The 20000-nt window shown below is 44.3% G+C and overlaps 1 protein-coding gene across 2 annotated transcripts in view; it reads left to right on the top strand.

Moving 5' to 3' along the window:
- The window catches only part of LOC129812678 (cAMP and cAMP-inhibited cGMP 3',5'-cyclic phosphodiesterase 10A-like), a 117006-nt gene that overhangs the window by 13294 nt on the left and 83712 nt on the right, over positions 1-20000 (top strand). For both annotated transcript variants that reach the window (XM_055864493.1, XM_055864572.1), the window contains exon 2: positions 13285-13307. In XM_055864493.1, the coding sequence (XP_055720468.1) occupies positions 13285-13307 (23 nt within the window). The remainder of the gene's footprint in view (positions 1-13284; positions 13308-20000) is intronic.

Raw genomic sequence — 20000 nt, 5'->3', positions numbered from 1 at the left:
CCATTACCACTAGTATCATTTCTACCTCTAATATCTCTACCATTACCACTAGTATCATTTCTACCTCTAATATCTCTACCTACTACCATTACCACTAGTATCATTTCTACCTCTAATATCTCTACCTACTACCATCACCTCTAGTATCATTTCTACCTCTAATATCTCTACTACTACCATTACCACTAGTATCATTTCTACCTCTAATATCTCTACCATTACCTCTAGTATCATGTCTACCTCTAATATCTCTACCATCACCACTAGTATCATGTCTACCTCTAATATCTCTACCATTACCACTAGTATCATTTCTACCTCTAATATCTCTACCATTACCACTAGTATCATTTCTACCTCTAATATCTCTACCATTACCACTAGTATCATTTCTACCTCTAATATCTCTACCTACTACCATTACCACTAGTATCATTTCTACCTCTAATATCTCTACCTACTACCATTACCACTAGTATCATTTCTACCTCTAATATCTCTACCTACTACCATCACCTCTAGTATCATTTCTACCTCTAATATCTCTACTACTACCATTACCACTAGTATCATTTCTACCTCTAATATCTCTACCATTACCACTAGTATCATGTCTACCTCTAATATCTCTACCATCAACACTAGTATAATTTCTACCTCTAATATCTCTACCATCACCACTAGTATCATTTCTACCTCTAATATCTCAACCTACTACCATTACCTCTAGTATCATTTCTACCTCTAATATCTCTACCATTACCACTAGTATAATTTCTATCTCTACTACTACCATTACCACTAGTATCATTTCTACCTCTAATATCTCTACCATTACCACTAGTATAATTTCTATCTCTACTACTACCATTACCACTAGTATCATTTCTACCTCTAATATCTCTACCATTACCACTAGTATAATTTCTACCTCTAATATCTCTACCATTACTACTAGTATCATTTCTACCTCTAATATCTCTACCATCACCTCTAGTATCATTTCTACCTCTAATATCTCTACTACTACCATTACCACTAGTATCATTTCTACCTCTAATATCTCTACCATTACCACTAGTATCATTTCTACCTCTAATATCTCTACCATTACCACTAGTATCATTTCTACCTCTAATATCTCTACCATTACCACTAGTATCATTTCTACCTCTAATATCTCTACCATTACCACTAGTATCATTTCTACCTCTAATATCTCTACCATCACCACTAGTATAATTTCTACCTCTAATATCTCTACCATCACCACTAGTATAATTTCTACCTCTAATATCTCTACTACTACCATCACCACTAGTATCATTTCTACCTCTAATATCTCTACCATTACCACTAGTATCATTTCTACCTCTGATATCTCTACCTACTACCAATTCCACTAGTATCATTTCTGCCTCTAATAACTCTACCTACTACCATTACCTCTAGTATAATTTCTACCTCTAATATCTCTACCTACTACCACTACCACTAGTATCATTTCTACCTCTAATATCTCAACCTACTTCCATTACCACTAGTATCATTTCTACCTCTAATATCTCTACCTACTACATACTAAAATGAACGTATAACTAACTGTCATCCTCACCATTACATAAGTACTACAACTACCATCATCATTACTACTGCAATACCACCACTATCACCAACATCATTATACTACACCGTTACCATCACCTCTACTACCCGTACCACTACTATTTGGAATAATAATCACAACAACAATAACAATAGTAGTAATAACAATAACACTAATAATAACTAAGTTACTGCTTGCTATGCATATTTTATTATTCATTGTCTCTCAGGCTATGGCAGGCAAATACATATTTGGCTGCAAGTGGAGCCCATGAGTATTTTTAGTTTTTCCTCTGGGTTCAATAAGATCATTTTGAATGAATGTAGTAATTTATGTGAATAATGTATGTCTTGGTGAGTAATATTTCTCACACTAGAGGAGAATGTGCATCTCTGTCTCTACCTCCTCTTTGGGTGGCCATGTTTTTTTTTATGTCTGACGGTTTCTATTGCCAATTGGTGGTCACAGCCTGTACTTGGTAAAGATCTGTCTCTGCTTCATGTCTCTGACAGTGTAGAGATAATCAGCCAATTCACATTCTCTGTTTAGGGTCAGATAGCAATTTAGTCTGCTTTGAGATTTTGTTTCATTTTTCCAATGTTGTAAATATGAGTCCTTTGATTGGTTCATGATTTTTTTGTTTATTGGAATTCTTTCTTTAGAAGCAGTGCTGGTGTCTGCTTGGTTGGTTGGGTCCAACAACAGCTGACTGAGAGGGCTCGTTTCTGGGCTCAGCTCTTGGGTTTTAGTGCTTTAAATTGGAGACTTAAATGTGGACTTGAATTTAGGTGTAGCCAAAATTGTAATGATGTTTTCTGTTTTTTCATTACCACTGGAAAGCGGCCTAATTCTGCCCTAAATGCATTAGTCGGTGTACTTCTTTGGGGTAATTAGTTGGTGTAATTCTGCATGTCAGACTTCAATTGGATGTTTGTCCCACATTTTAAACTCCAGTTTATTGACTGGCCCCTAAAACTCACTTCCTTTAAAGAGCAATTGGTAGGATTATGCTATGAAATATTTTAGTTGACATTCTAATGTGGATGTTCTAATGTGGATGTTCTAATGTGGATGTTCTAATGTGGATGTTCTAATGTGGATGTTCTAATGTGGATGTTCTAATGTGGATGTTCTAATGTGGATGTTCTAATGTGGATGTTCTAATGTGGATGTTCTAATGTGGATGTTCTAATGTGGATGTTCTAATGTGGATGTTCTAATGTGGATGTTCTAATGTGGATGTTCTAATGTGGATGTTCTAATGTGGATGTTCTAATGTGGATGTTCTAATTGGGATTTTGAATCATCTTTAAGTGCATTCACTGCCATATTAAAGTTTCCCAGACATGTATGGACATGTATTTTCAGATATGGTCAGACCAAGGTATGAGTCATCTTTAGTGTGTTCAATTATGCTGTCGTTAAAGGTGAATATATATTTATTTATTTTTTCTTCTGGCTGGAAAATCAAGATTTTTGTGTCCAATATTGCACTGTTAAGGTTCTGTTGAAGACCTTCTTTGGTCGGTGATAGTAGAACCAAATCATCTCTCTTTCTCTCTGTCTCTCTTTCTCTCTGTCTCTCTTTCTCTCTGTCTCTCTCTCTCTCTCTGTCTCTCTCTCTCTCTGTCTCTCTCTCTCTCTGTCTCTCTCTGTCTCTCTCTGTCTCTCTCTCTGTCTCTCTCTCTCTCTGTCTCTCTCTGTCTCTCTCTGTCTCTGTCTCTCTCTGTCTCTGTCTCTCTGTCTCTGTCTCTCTGTCTCTGTCTCTGTCTCTCTCTCTCTCTGTCTCTCTCTCTGTCTCTCTCTCTGTCTCTCTCTGTCTCTGTCTCTCTCTCTGTCTCTCTCTCTCTGTCTCTCTCTGTCTCTCTCTCTCTGTCTCTCTCTGTCTCTCTCTGTCTCTCTCTGTCTCTCTCTGTCTCTCTCTGTCTCTCTCTCTGTCTCTCTCTGTCAATTCAATTCAATTCAATTCAATTTGCTTTATTGGCATGACGTAACAATGTACATATTGCCAAAGCTTATTTACAATATAAAAAATGAGAATCAAAATGTCTCTGTCTCTCTCTGTCTCTGTCTCTCTGTCTCTGTCTCTGTCTCTCTCTCTCTCTGTCTCTCTCTCTGTCTCGCTCTCTGTCGCTCTCTCTGTCTCTTTTTCTGTGTCTCTCAATTCAATTCAAGGGGCTTTATTGGCATGGGAAACATGTGTTAACATTGCCAAAGCAAGTGAGGTAGATAATATACAAAAGCGAAGTAAACACTAAAAATTAACAGTACACATTACACATACAGAAGTTTCAAAACAATAAAGATATTACAAATGTCATATTATATAGATACAGTGTTGTAACAATGTACAAATGGTTAAAGTACACAAGGGAAAATAAATAAGCATAAATATGGGTTGTATTTACAATGGTGTTTGTTCTTCACTGGTTGCCCTTTTCTTGTGGCAACAGGTCACACATCTTGCTGCTGTGATGGCACACTGTGGAATTTCACCCAGTAGATATGGGAGTTTATCAAAATTGGATTTGTTTTCTAATTCTTTGTGGATCTGTGTGATCTGAGGGAAATATGTGTCTCTAATATGGTCATACATTGGGCAGGAGGTTAGGAAGTGCAGCTCAGTTTCCACCTCATTTTGTGGGCAGTGTGCACATAGCCTGTCTTCTCTTGAGAGCCATGTCTGCCTACGGCGGCCTTTCTCAATAGCAAGGCTATGCTCACTGAGTCTGTACATAGTCAAAGCTTTCCTTAAGTTTGGGTCAGTCACAGTGATCAGGTATTCTGCCACTGTGTTCTCTCTGTTTAGGGCCAAATAGCATTCTAGTTTGCTCTGTTTTTTTGTTAATTCTTTCCAATGTGTCAAGTAATTATCTTTTTGTTTTCTCATGATTTGGTTGGGTCTAATTGTGCTGTTGTCCTGGGGCTCTGTGGGGTGTGTTTGTGTTTGTGAACGGAGCCCTAGGACCAGCTTGCTTAGGGGACTCCTCTCCAGGTTCATCTCTCTATAGGTGATGGCTTTGTTATGGAAGGTTTGGGAATCGCTTCCTTTTAGGTGGTTGTAGAATTTAACGGCTCTTTTTTGGATTTTGATAATTAGTGGGTAACAGCCTAATTCTGCTCTGCATGCATTATTTGGTGTTCTACGTTGTACACGGAGGATATTTTTGCAGAATTCTGCATGCAGAGTCTTAATTTGGTGTTTGTCCCATTTTGTGAAGTCTTGGTTCGTGAGCGGACCCCAGACCTCACAACCATAAAGGGCGATGGGCTCTATGACTGATTCAAGTATTTTTAGCCAGATCCTAATTGGTATGTTGAAATTTATGTTCCTTTTGATGGCATAGAATGCCCTTCTTGCCTTGTCTCTCAGATCGTTCACAGCTTTGTGGAAGCTACCTGTGGTGCTGATGTTTAGGCCGAGGTATGTATAGTTTTTTGTGTGCTCTAGCGCAACAGTGTCTAGATGGAATTTGTGGTCCTGGCGACTGGACCTTTTTTGGAACACCATTATTTTGGTCTTACTGAGATTTACTGTCAGGGCCCAGGTCTGACAGAATCTGTGCAGAAGATCTAGGTGCTGCTGTAGGCCCTCCTTGGTTGGTGACAGAAGCACCAGATCATCAGCAAACAGTAGACATTTGACTTCGGATTCTAGTAGGGTGAGGCCGGGTGCTGCAGACTGTTCTAGTGCCCACGCCAATTCGTTGATATATATGTTGAAGAGGGTGGGGCTTAAGCTGCATCCCTGTCTCACCCCACTAACCCAGGCGGGCTGGGAGTGTACTGACCTGAATAGGAAGGTGTGTGTGACAGTTAGCAGGGCAGATTGAAGTGGGAGACGGAGAGGCAGACAGCATTACGTGGTAAGTCCAGATGGACTGACCTAATGAAGGTAGACTGATAGGCAGGTAGCAGGACATGGTAAGTCCTGATGGACTGACCTAATGAAGGTAGACTGATAGGCAGGTAGCAGGACATGGTAAGTCCTGATGGACTGACCTAATGAAGGTAGACTGATAGGCAGGTAGCAGGACATGGTAAGTCCTGATGGACTGACCTAATGAAGGTAGACTGATAGGCAGGTAGCAGGACATGGTAAGTCCTGATGGACTGACCTAATGAAGGTAGACTGATAGGCAGGTAGCAGGACATGGTAAGTCCTGATGGACTGACCTAATGAAGGTAGACTGATAGGCAGGTAGCAGGACATGGTAAGTCCTGATGGACTGACCTAATGAAGGTACACTGATAGGCAGGTAGCAGGACATGGTAAGTCCTGATGGACTGACCTAATGAAGGTACACTGATAGGCAGGTAGCAGGACATGGTAAGTACAGATGGACTGACCTTTTATGTATTTATTTATTTATTTATTTTACCGTTATTTTACCAGGTAAGTTGACGTTCTCATTTGCAGCAACGACCTGGGGAATAGTTACAGGGGAGAGGAGGGGGATGAATGAGCCAATTGTAAACTGGGGATTATTCATGACCTGGTGTAGTCATGGTTGCATGTGAATACAAATCCATACGGTGTGATATCCTAACTCTGTCTGGATTCCAATAGGAATTACACATCCTTCGCAAGCCAGCCAGTGACTTCCGAGTAGGGTTGCAAAATTCTGGTAATTTTCCCAAAATGATGGGAGTGGTTTCTTCTATGTGTAGGCTAGTGAAAGCACCGTGGGCCTCTCTCTCAGAGCACAGAGGGCCTCTCTCTCAGAGCACCGCGGGCCTCTCTCTCAGAGCACCGAGGGCCTCTCTCTCAGAGCACCGCGGGCCTCTCTCTCAGAGCACCGCGGGCCTCTCTCTCAGAGCACCGAGGGCCTCTCTCTCAGAGCACCGAGGGCCTCTCTCTCAGAGCACCGAGGCCCTCTCTCTCAGAGCACCGAGGCCCTCTCTCTCAGAGCACCGAGGCCCTCTCTCTCAGAGCACCGAGGCCCTCTCTCTCAGAGCACCGAGGCCCTCTCTCTCAGAGCACCGAGGCCCTCTCTCTCAGAGCACCGAGGCCCTCTTCTCTCAGAGCACCGAGGCCCTCTCCCTCAGAGCACCGAGGGCCTCTCTCTCATCAGAGAGGCTACTGGACTATGTCTCTGTGAGACCAGATGGAATTGGACGTCTGTCCATGTCCTCAGGACGTAGGCAAATGCCTTAAAAATAGTCCACTAGGGTCAGCGGTGAGTGTTATTGCCATAAAGAATGCCTGGGTTTTGCTGTGGTGGTGTGGTCAGGGGTGGTAGATGGACGTAATCACATGACACTGGATCTGAAGGTTCCGTGTTCAATACGAGACACTCCGTTTTTTATTTTGTTGTTTTAATTTTGTCCCAAACCTTAACCCTGAACTTAACCCTTTAACCTATCTCTGTTCTAATAGGATATCTCTGTGCTAATAGGATATCTCTGTTCTAATAGGATATCTCGGTTCTAATAGGATATCTCTGTTCTAATAGGATAGCTCTGTTCTAATAGGATATCCCTGTTCTAATAGGATAGCCCTGGTCTAATAGGATAGCCATGTTCTAAGATGATATCTCTGTTCTAATAGGATATCTCTGTTCTAATAGGATATCTCTGTTCTAATAGGATAGCTCTGTTCTAATAGGATAGCCCTGGTCTAATAGGATAGCCATGTTCTAATAGGATGTCTCTGTTCTAATAGGCTATCCCTGTTCTAAAAGGATAGCTCTGTTCTAATAGGATAGCCCTGGTCTAATAGGATATCTCTGTTCTAATAGGATAGCCCTGGTCTGATTGGATATCTCTGTTATAATAGGATATCTATGTTCTAATAGGGTATCTCTGTTCTAATAGGATATCTCTGTTCTAATAGGACATATCTGTTATAATAGGATATCCCTGTTCTAATAGGATAGATCTGTTCTAATAGGATATTCCTGTTCTAATAGGATAGCCCTGTTCTAATAGGATATCTCTGTTCTAATAGAATATCTCTGTTCTAATAGGATATCTCTGTTCTAATATGATATCCCTGTTCTAATAGGATATCTCTGTTCTAATAGAATATCTCTGTTCTAATAGGATATCTCTATTCAAATAGGAAATCTTTATTCTAATAGGATATCTCTATTCTAATAGGATAGACTACCGGGGTGGACGTAGCTCACGTCCAACTGCTGATTGTATTTAGATTGTTCAGGTTCACCATAAGAAATAGTTTTGGTAGTTCTGCTTTAAACACTCAGTGTATTTGGTCATTTTAAATCAACAAGATATTTTCATAAGGACAGAAATCCTTTTTGCAAGTTGCACATGGTTACAGTAAGAGCCGTGGTAACCAAACAGACTCGCTAGATGGCTACAGTAGGAGCCGTGGTTGCACATGGTTGGTTGGAGCCGTGGTTACACATGGTTGGTTGGAGCCGTGGTTGCACATGGTTGGTTGGAGCCGTGGTTGCACATGGTTACAGTAGGAGCCGTGGTTGCACATGGTTACAGTAGGAGCCGTGGTTGCGCATGGCTGGTTGGAGCCGTGGTTGCACATGGTTGGTTGGAGCCGTGGTTACACATGGTTGGTAGGAGCCGTGGTTACACATGGTTGGTAGGAGCCGTGGTTGCACATGGTTGGTTGGAGCCGTGGTTACACATGGTTGGTTGGAGCCGTGGTTACACATGGTTGGTAGGAGCCGTGGTTGCACATGGTTGGTTGGAGCCGTGGTTGCACATGGTTGGTTGGAGCCGTGGTTGCACATGGCTGGTAGGAGCCGTGGTTGCACATGGTTACAGTAGGAGCCGTGGTTGCACATGGTTACAGTAGGAGCCGTGGTTGCACATGGTTGGTAGGAGCCGTGGTTACACATGGTTACAGTAGGAGCCGTGGTTACACATGGTTGGTTGGAGCCGTGGTTGCACATGGTTGGTTGGAGCCGTGGTTACACATGGTTGGTAGGAGCCGTGGTTGCACATGGTTGGTAGGAGCCGTGGTTGCACATGGTTGGTTGGAGCCGTGGTTGCACATGGTTGGTAGGAGCCGTGGTTGCACATGGTTGATAGGAGCCGTGGTTGCACATGGTTACAGTAGGAGCCGTGGTTGCACATGGTTGGTTGGAGCCGTGGTTGCACATGGTTGGTTGGAGCCGTGGTTGCACATGGTTGGTTGGAGCCGTGGTTGCACATGGTTGGTTGGAGGCGTGGTTGCACATGGTTGGTAGGAGCCGTGGTTGCACATGGTTGGTTGGAGCCGTGGTTGCACATGGTTGGTAGGAGCCGTGGTAGCACATGGTTGGTAGGAGCCGTGGTTGCACATGGTTGGTAGGAGCCGTGGTTACACATGGTTGGTTGGAGCCGTGGTTGCACATGGTTGGTTGGAGCCGTGGTTGCACATGGTTGGTTGGAGCCGTGGTTGCACATGGTTGGTTGGAGCCGTGGTTGCACATGGTTACAGTAGGAGCCGTGGTTGCACATGGTTGGTTGGAGCCGTGGTTGCACATGGTTGCAGTAGGAGCCGTGGTTGCACATGGTTACAGTAGGAGCCGTGGTTGCACATGGTTGGTTGGAGCCGTGGTTGCACATGGTTACAGTAGGAGCCGTGGTTGCACATGGTTGGTTGGAGCCGTGGTTGCACATGGTTGGTTGGAGCCGTGGTTGCACATGGTTGGTAGGAGCCGTGGTAACACATGGTTGGTAGGAGCCGTGGTTGCACATGGTTGGTAGGAGCCGTGGTTGCACATGGTTGGTTGGAGCCGTGGTTGCACATGGTTGGTAGGAGCCGTGGTTGCACATGGTTGGTAGGAGCCGTGGTTGCACATGGTTGGTTGGAGCCGTGGTTGCACATGGTTACAGTAGGAGCCGTGGTTGCACATGGTTGGTTGGAGCCATGGTTGCACATGGTTACAGTAGGAGCCGTGGTTGCACATGGTTGGTTGGAGCCGTGGTTGCACATGGTTGGTTGGAGCCGTGGTTGCACATGGTTGGTTGGAGCCGTGGTTGCACATGGTTGGTTGGAGGCGTGGTTGCACATGGTTGGTAGGAGCCGTGGTTGCACATGGTTGGTTGGAGCCGTGGTTGCACATGGTTGGTAGGAGCCGTGGTAACACATGGTTGGTAGGAGCCGTGGTTGCACATGGTTGGTAGGAGCCGTGGTTGCACATGGTTGGTTGGAGCCGTGGTTGCACATGGTTACAGTAGGAGCTGTGGTTGCACATGGTTACAGTAGGAGCCGTGGTTGCACATGGTTGGTTGGAGCCGTGGTTGCACATGGTTGGTTGGAGGCGTGGTTGCACATGGTTGGTTGGAGCCGTGGTTGCACATGGTTGGTTGGAGCCATGGTTGCACATGGTTACAGTAGGAGCCGTGGTTGCACATGGTTGGTAGGAGCCGTGGTTGCACATGGTTGGTAGGAGCCGTGGTTGCACATGGTTGGTTGGAGCCGTGGTTGCACATGGTTGGTAGGAGCCGTGGTAACACATGGTTGGTAGGAGCCGTGGTTGCACATGGTTACAGTAGGAGCCGTGGTTGCACATGGTTGGTTGGAGCCATGGTTGCACATGGTTACAGTAGGAGCCGTGGTTGCACATGGTTGGTTGGAGCCGTGGTTGCACATGGTTACAGTAGGAGCCGTGGTTGCACATGGTTGGTTGGAGCGTAAAATTCCTGTCTAACCCATTCGCTTTTGAGATGGGAGATAAATATTGACATAGTATATTAGCTCAAAAACATTTTTTTCTCAACAAAATGATACGTTAATCAGTTGTTTATGGTGATTTCAGATAATAGTGGGGGACAGAAAAACATAAATTGTCCCCAACCCTAATCTGTTAGTGGGCTGGTGGATCTCAGTCTGCTCAGTGGCTCAGCTCAGGTGGTAGGATCTCAGTCTGCCAAGTGGCTCAGCTCAGGTGGTAGGATGTCAGTCTGCCAAGTGGCTCAGCTCAGGTGGTAGGATCTCAGTCTGCCCAGTGGCTGAGCTCAGGTGGTAGGATCTCAGTCTGCCCAGTGGCTGAGCTCAGGTGGTAGGATCTCAGTCTGCCAAGTGGCTCAGCTCAGGTGGTAGAATCTCAGTCTGCCCAGTGGGTCAGCTCAGGTGCCTACACACACACACACCATTTGACATTGACACACACACACACAGACACAGACACACAGACACAGACACACAGACACAGACACACACAGACACACACAGACACACAGACACACACACACACACACACACACACACAGACAGACAGACAGACAGACAGACAGACACACAGACACACACAGACACACACAGACACACACAGACACACACAGACACACACATTAACAGATGGCCACTCAGTTTATAGAAGTAGTCTCAGACAGATTCAACTCAGAGAGGCCCAGTTCCTGAGTTCCAGCAGATTGTCATTCAGAATGGAAAATGAATATGTTCATGCATCGATTCGTTCTCCTAATCAAGTCGAATCACACCGAGTCATTTCAAACTGAATCGTATTGTTCCTGTATCGGAGCCCATGTATCTGGATCCGTATCCAATCGTTCATGAAAGGAGAAATGCACATCCCTAATGTTTATAGAGGATAGTATCTTCACTGGCTTCAGTGTGTGTGTGTGTGTGTGCGTGCGTGCGTGCGGTATCATATACATACAGTATGTTTACAATTGTAAACAGTCATGGTCTGCTGTTGGGTTTGAGCCTATAGCCTTATACCTCTGTATTGATGTCATTGTAAGGACTCACTACTGCGGGGTTTACACACACACACACACACACACACACACACACACACACACACACACACACACACACACACACACACACACACACACACACACACACACACACACACACACACACACACACACACACACACACACATTAGGATTGGACCTAAAGCTTTATACCTCTCTATTGACGCCATTGTGAGGACTTACTGCTGGGGTTCAGTCTTGGTGAGGTTTGGAATGTTTAAAACAACACACACACTGCCTCCTCCTCTTCATCAGACACACTGCCTCCTCCTCTTCATCAGACACACTGCCTCCATCAGACACACTGCCTCCTCCTCTTCATCAGACACACTGCCTCCTCCTCTTCATAAGACACACTGCCTCCTCCTCTTCATAAGACACACTGCCTCCTCTTCATCAGACACACTGCCTCCTCCTCTTCATCAGACACACTGCCTCCTCCTCTTCATTAGACACACTACAGCCTCCTCTTCATCAGACACACTACAGCCTCCTCCTCTTCATCAGACACACTGCCTCCTCCTCTTCATCAGACACACTTTGCCTCCTCCTCTTCATCAGACACACTACAGCCTCCTCCTCTTCATCAGACACACTACAGCCTCCTCCTCTTCATCAGACACACTCTGCCTCCTCCTCTTCATCAGACACACTGCCTCCTCCTCTTCATCAGACACACTGCCTCCTCCTCTTCATCACACACACTGCCTCCTCCTCTTCATCAGACACACTGCCTCCTCCTCTTCATCAGACACACTGCCTCCTCCTCTTCATCAGACACACTGCCTCCTCCTCTTCATCAGACATACTGCCTCCTCCTCTTCATCACACACACTACCTCCTCCTCTTCATCACACACACTGCCTCCTCCTCTTCATCACATACACTGCCTCCTCCTCTTCATCACACACACTGCCTCCTCCTCTTCATCAGACACACTGCCTCCCTCTTCATCAGACATCAGACACACTACAGCCTCCTCTTCATCAGACACACTGCCTCCTCCTCTTCATCAGACACACACTACAGCCTCCTCTTCATCAGACACACTACAGCCTCCTCTTCATCAGACACACTACAGCCTCCTCTTCATCAGACACACTACAGCCTCCTTTTCATCAGACACACTGCCTCCTCTTCATCAGACACACTGCCTTCTCCTCTTCATCAGACACACTACAGCCTCCTCTTCATCAGACACACTACAGCCTCCTCTTCATCAGACACACTGCCTCCTCCTCTTCATCAGACACACTGCCTCCTCCTCTTCATCAGACACACTGCCTCCTCCTCTTCATCAGACACACTGCCTCCTCCTCTTCATCAGACACACTGCCTCCTCCTCTTCATCAGACACACTACAGCCTCCTCTTCATCAGACATACTACAGCCTCCTCTTCATCAGACACACTACAGCCTCCTCCTCTTCATCATCTTAACATGTTAAAACGAGAAGAGAATATTCTTTCTTTCTTCAGTGTTTTAATATTTTGGCACGCAGGTCTTTAGTTTGTAAACATTTTCATTCTATTGGATTCTAATTAAATGTAAAGGCGATTTAGTACATTTTTTTAAGAAAAAAAACAACTCATTTTTGGGAACATCGTAAATATGTCAAGTTACTTAAAACATTAAGAAATGACCTATAACCTATTTCAGTAATGTTGTAATTCTATACAGTGTTGTCCGTCTATAATGTCATTTTCCACACACAGCGTGTCCCCTGTTGTAAATGTTGTAGTGGTTTCTATTGCCTTCATTAAGTTGACAGTTGGTGCCAATACGGAGAAGCCTACCTTTTCAGGGTCTGCTACCACACGGTCACCACTCTATAGATAGACCGGTTGTCTTTTCCTATGGCTTTCTCCTCCCTTCATTGAGCACATGAACTCTGTGACCATGTCTCCTAGCTAGTTTCCTTGTTTCCTTGTCTCCTTATCCACTGCAGTGTAACTCAGTGTTTTGTCTTCTTCTTTCAGATGACACGTCATCAGGCAGCAGGGTGAGTTACCTCCTGACTATCTGACTGGCTGACTGACTGGCTGGCTGACTGACTGGCTGGCTGGCTGACTGACTATCTGGATGGCTGGCTAGCTGACTGGCTGGCTGGCTTTCTGACTATCTGACTGGCTGGCTGGCTGGCTTTCTGACTGACTGGCTGGCTTTCTGACTATCTGGCTGGCTGGCTTTCTGACTGACTATCTGACTGACTGACTCACTGGCTGGCTGGCTTTCTGACTATCTGGCTGGCTGGCTGGCTGACTGACTGGCTGGCTGGCTGACTGGCTGGCTGACTGACTATCTGGCTGACTGGATGGCTGACTGACTGACTGACTGGCTGGCTTTCTGACTATCTGACTGGCTGGCTGGCTGGCTTTCTGACTGACTGGCTGGCTGGCTGGCTTTCTGACTATCTGACTGACTGGCTGACTGGCTGGCTTTCTGACTATCTGACTGGCTGGCTGACTGACGGACTGACTGACCAGCTGGCTGACTGACTGACAGGCTTTCTGACTGACTATCTGACTGACTGACTGACTATCTGACTGACTGGCTGGCTATCTGACTGGCTGACTGACTGGCTGGCTTTCTGACTATCTGACTGGCTGGCTGGCTTTCTGACTGGCTGCTGGCTGACTATCTGGCTGGCTGGCTGACTATCTGGCTGGCTGGCTGACTGACTGTCTGACTATCTGACTGACTGACTGGCTGGCTGGCTGACTATCTGACTGACTGGCTGACTATCTGACTGACTGTCTGACTATCTGACTGACTGGCTGGCTTTCTGACTATCTGACTGACTGGCTGACGGACTGACTGGCTGACTGGCTTTCTGACTGGCTGCCTGACTGGCTGACTTTCTGACTATCTGACTGACTATCTGACTGACTGACTGGCTGGCTTTCTGACTGGCTGACTGGCTGACTGACTGTCTGACTGGCTGGCTTTCTGACTATCTGACTGGCTGTCTGACTATCTGACTATCTGACTGGCTATCTGACTGGCTGGCTGGCTGGCTTTCTGACTATCTGACTGACTGGCTGACTGACTGACTGACTGGCTTTCTGACTGGCTGTCTGACTATCTGACTGACTGACTGACTGACCTGCTGTCTGACTAAATGAATACCATTATAGTCAAAGTGCTAACATCAGTGGCCTGTTATTGGACTCATACTCCTGTGATGGTACCTGTGGTTGAACTTGGAACAATAAGAACCTCTGTGAAGAATGTAAATAGTTTGGGGTCTATTTAGTTTAAGACTCTTTATTTTAATGTCATCAACATGTTTTGACTATCCTTTGCTTTCTTTTCATTTTTTTTTTTACTTGAGAAAGAAAATCCCATATATAGTCTGTCTATTCAGTTGATAAAACATTGACTGAACTCAAATAAAGTAAAATACAATTTTACACTCAGTTTGGTCAGAACTCAGGAGTCCGCTGTTGATGTAAGCAATGATCACATGGTACAGAGAAAGAGAGATAGAGAGGTAGAGAGAGAGAGAGAGAGAGAGAGATGGGGGTAGAGAGAGAGAGAGAGAGAGAGATGGGGGTAGAGAGAGAGAGAGAGAGAGAGAGAGATGGGGGTAGAGAGAGAGAGAGAGAGAGAGAGAGAGAGAGAGAGAGAGAGAGAGAGAGAGAGAGAGAGAGAGAGAGAGAGAGAGAGAGAGAGAGAGAGAGAGAGAGAGAGAGAGAGAGAGAGAGAGAGAGAGAGAGAGATGTAGAGCGAGAGATCTCATCCTGGAATATCCAAGGTCTGGGGTCATCTGCCTTTGGCCTAAAGAGCAGGAACCTGGACTTCACCAAAGAAATTGGAAATACAGACATTGTCATCCTACAAGAAACCTGGTATAGAGGAGATGGACCCACTGGTTGCCCTCTAGGTTACAGAGAGCTGGTAGTCCCATCCACCAAACTACCAGGTGTGAAACAGGGAAGGGACTAAGGAGGTATACTAATTTGATATAGAGTAGACCTAACTCACTCCATTAAATTAATCAAAACAGGAACATTTTACATTTGGCTAGAAATTAATAAGAAAATTAACTCAACAGAGGAAAATGTCCTCCTGTGTGCTACCTACATCCCCCCAGTAGAAACACCATACTTTAGACAGCTTCTCCATCCTAGAGGGGGAAATCAATCATTTCCAGGCCCAGAAACATGTACTAGTCTGTGGCGACCTAAATGCCAGAACTGGACAAGAACTTGACACTCTCAGCACACAGGGGGACAAACACCTACCTGGAGGTGACAATATTCCTTCCCCCATATGCCCCCAAAGGTACAACTACGACAACATAACCAACAAAAACGGGTCACAACTGCTGCATGTCTGTTGCACTCTGGGTATGTACATAGTCAATGTTAGGCTTTGAGTCCTATGGTAAGTACATCTATAGCCCATCTCTTGGCAGTAGTACTGTAGACTACTTTATCACTGACCTCAACCCAAAGTTAAAAAAAAAAAAAATCTAATTGTATTGGTCACATACACGTGTTTAGCAGATGTTATTGCGGGTGTAGCGAAATGGTTGAGTCTCAGAGCGTTCACAATCAGCCCACTGACACCCCTATCAGATCACAGCAAAATCACAGTCTACTTGAACAGAGCAATACTCAATAATGAGGCATCAAAGCCAAAGGAACTGAATAATATTAAGAAATGCCATAGATGGAAGGAAAGTACTTCCTAGACAAAACATTCCACTGTAATAGCGAAGGTGTAAACTTGGCAGTATAAAATCTTAACAGTATATTTGACCTCTCAGCTTCCCTATCAAATCAAAAAAATGTCCAACAGAAAACCGAAGATAATGAACAACAATGACAAATGGTTTGATGAAGAATGCAAAAACCTAAGAAAGAAATTGAGAAACCTATCCAACAAAAAACATAGAGACCCAGAAAACCTGAGCCAACACCTTCACTATGGTGAATCACTAAAACAATACAGAAATACACTACGGGAGGGGACAGCACGTCAAAAATCAGCTCAATGTAATGGACGAATCCATAGACTCTAACCACTTCTGGGAAAATTGGAAAACACTAAACAAACAACAACACGAAGAATTATCTATCCAAAATAGAGATGTTTGGATAAACCACTTCTCCAATCTTTTTGGCCCTGTGACAAAGAACAAACAGCAAAAACATGATCAAATACAAATCTTAGAATCAACTATTAAAGACTACCAGAAGCCACTGGATTCTCCAATTACTTTGAATGAACTACAGGACAAAATACAAACCCGTCAACCCAAAAAGGCCTGTGGTGTTGATGGTATCCTCAATTAAATTATAAAATATACAGACCACAAATTCCAATTGGCTATACTAGAACTCTTTAACATCATCCTCGGGTCTGGCATCTTCCCCAGTATTTGGAACCAAGGACTGATCACCACAATCCACAAAAGTGGAGACAAATTTGACCCCAATAACTACTGTGGGATATGCGTCAACAGAAACCTTGGGAAAATCCTCTGCATTATCATTAACAGCAGACTCAGACATTTCCTCAGTGAAAACAATGTACTGAGCAAATGTCAAATTCGCTTCTTATTAAAGTTACCGTACAACAGACCACGTATTCACCCTGCACACCCTAATTGACAAACGAACAAACCAAAACAAAGGCAAAGTCTTCTCATGCTTTGTTGATTTCAAAAAAGCTTTTGACTCAATTTGGCATGAGGGTCTGCTATACAAATTGATGGAAAGTGGTGTTGGGGGAAAAACATATGACATTATCAAATTCATGTACACAAACAACAAGTGTGCGGTTAAAATTGGCAAAAAAACATGTATTTTCACAGGGACATGGGGTGAGACAGGGATGCAGATTAAGCCCCACTCTCTTCAATATATTTTCATGTGGGAGAGCACGTATTTGAGACACTGCTAATTTTGCAGGTTTTCCTACTTACAAAGCATTTAGAGGTCTGTAATTTTTATCATAGGTACACTTTAACTGTGAGAGACGGAATCTAAAACAAAAATCCAGAAAATCACATTGTATGATTTGTAAGTAATTCATTAGCATTTTATTGCATGACATAAGTATTTGATCACCTACCAACCAGTAAGAATTCCGGCTCTCACAGACCTGTTCGTTTTTCTTTAAGAAGCCCTCCTGTTCTCCACTCATTACCTGTATTAACTGCACCTGTTTGAACTCGTTACCTGTATAAAAGACACCTGTCCACACACTCAATCAATTGAGACAAAACACCAAATTGGGACCAAAAATATCCTCCCTGTACAATCAATGTAAAACTCCAAATAATGCATGCAGAGCAGAATTAGGCCGATACCCGCTAATTATCAAAATCCAGAAAATAGACGTTAAATTCTACAACCACCTAAAAGGAAGCGTTTCCCAAACCTTCCATAACAAAGCCATCACCTACAGAGAGATGAACCTGGAGAAGAGTCCCCTAAGCAAGCTGGTCCTGGGGCTCTGTTCACAAACACAAACAGACCCCACAGAGCCCCAGGACAGCAACACAATTAGACCCAACCAAATCATGAAAAAAACTAATATATAATTACTTGACAAATTGGAAAAAATTACCAAAAAAACAGAGCAAACTAGAATGCTATTTTGGCCCAAAACAGAGAGTACACAGTGGCAGAATATCTGACCACTGTGACTGACCCAATCTTAAGGAAAGCTTTGACTATGTACAGACTCAGTGAGCATAGCCTTGCTATTGAGAAGGCAGACCCGACTCTCAAAATACAGGCTATGTGCACACTGCCCACAAACTGAGCTGCACTTCCTAACCTCCTGCCAAATGTATGACCATATTAGAGACACATATTTCCCTCAGATTACACAGATCCACAAAGAATTCGAAAACTCCCATATCTACTGGGTGAAATACCACAGTGTGCCATCACAGCAGCAAGTTTTGTGACCTGTTGAAACAAGAAAAGGGCAACTAGTGAAGAACAAACACCATTGTAAATTCAACCCATATTTATGTTAATTTATTTTCCCTTTTGTATTTTAACCATTTGCACATTATCATAACACTGTATATATACATAAAATAACATTTGAAATATCTTTATTCTTTTGGAACTTCTGTGAGTGTAATGTTTACTGTTCATTTTTATTGTTTATTTCACTTTTGTATATTATCTACTTCACTTATCAATAAAGCCCCTTGAATTGAATTGGAATTGACAGAGAGAGAGAGAAAACAGGGCGATGGAGAGAGAGACAGAGAGAGAGAGAGAGAGAGGTCAGACCAGGATGATGGAGAGAGAGAGACCGAGAGAGAGAGAGAGAGGTCAGAACAGGATGATGGAAAGAGAGACGGAGAGAGAGAGAGGTCAGAACAGGATGATGGGGAGAGAGAGAGAGGTCAGAACAGGATGATTCTCCATATTTCACCTAGTAGATATGGGAGTTTATCAAAATCAGGTTTGTTTTTGAATTCTTTGTGGATCTGTGTAATCTGAGGGAATCTCTCTCTCTCTGCATCATCCTGTTCTGACCTCTCTCGGTCTCTCTCTCTCTGTCCATCATCCTGTTCTGTTCTCTCTCTCTCTCCATCATCCTGTTCTGTTCTCTCTCTCTTTGTCTCTCTCTCCATCATCCTGTTCTGTTCTCTCTCTCTCTCCATCATCCTGTTCTGTTCTCTCTCTCTCTCTCTCTCCATCATCCTGTTCTGTTCTCTCTCTCTCTCTCTCTCTCTCTCCATCATCCTGTTCTGTTCTCTCTCTCTCTCTCTCTCCATCATCCTGTTCTGTTCTCTCTCTCTCTCTCTCTCCATCATCCTGTTCTGTTCTCTCTCTCTCTCTCTCTCCCATCATCCTGTTCTGTTCTGTTCTCTCTCTCTCTCTCTCTCTCTCTCTCTCTCTCTCTCTCTCTCCATCATCCTGTTCTGTTCTCTCTCTCTCTCTCTCTCTCTCCATCATCCTGTTCTGTTCTCTCTCTCTCTCTCTCTCTCCATCATCCTGTTCTGTTCTCTCTCTCTCTCTCTCTCTCTCTCTCCATCATCCTGTTCTGTTCTCTCTCTCTCTCTCTCTCCATCATCCTGTTCTGTTCTCTCTCTCTCTCTCTCTCTCTCTCTCTCTCTTCTCTCTCTCTCTCTCTCTCCTCCATCATCCTGTTCTGTTCTCTCTCTCTCGTCTCTCTCTCTCTCCATCATCCTGTTCTGTTCTCTCTCTCTCTCTCTCTCTCTCTCCATCATCCTGTTCTGTTCTCTCTCTCTCTCTCTCTCTCTCTCTCTCTCTCTCTCTCTCTCTCTCCATCATCCTGTTCTGTTCTCTCTCTCTCTCTCTCTCTCTCTCTCTCTCTCTCTCCATAATCCTGTTCTGTTCTCTCTCTCTCTCTCCATCATCCTGTTCTGTTCTCTCTCTCTCTCTCTCTCTCCATCATCCTGTTCTGTTCTGTTCTCTCTCTCTCTCTCTCTCCATCATCCTGTTCTCTCTCTCTCTCTCTCCATCATCCTGTTCTGTTCTCTCTCTCTCTCTCTCTCTCTCCATCATCCTGTTCTGTTCTCTCTCTCCATCATCCTGTTCTGTTCTCTCTCTCTCTCTCTCTCTCTCCATCATCCTGTTCTGTTCTCTCTCTCTCTCCGTCATCCTGTTCTGACCTCTCTCTCTCTCTCTCTCATCATCCTGTTCTGACCTCTCTCTCTCTCTCTATCATCCTGTTCTCTCTCTCTCTTTGT

This window comes from Salvelinus fontinalis, chromosome 1 (genome assembly GCF_029448725.1).
Source record: "Salvelinus fontinalis isolate EN_2023a chromosome 1, ASM2944872v1, whole genome shotgun sequence".
NCBI lineage: Eukaryota > Metazoa > Chordata > Actinopteri > Salmoniformes > Salmonidae > Salvelinus > Salvelinus fontinalis.
This window is presented reverse-complemented; position numbering and strand designations above follow the sequence as displayed.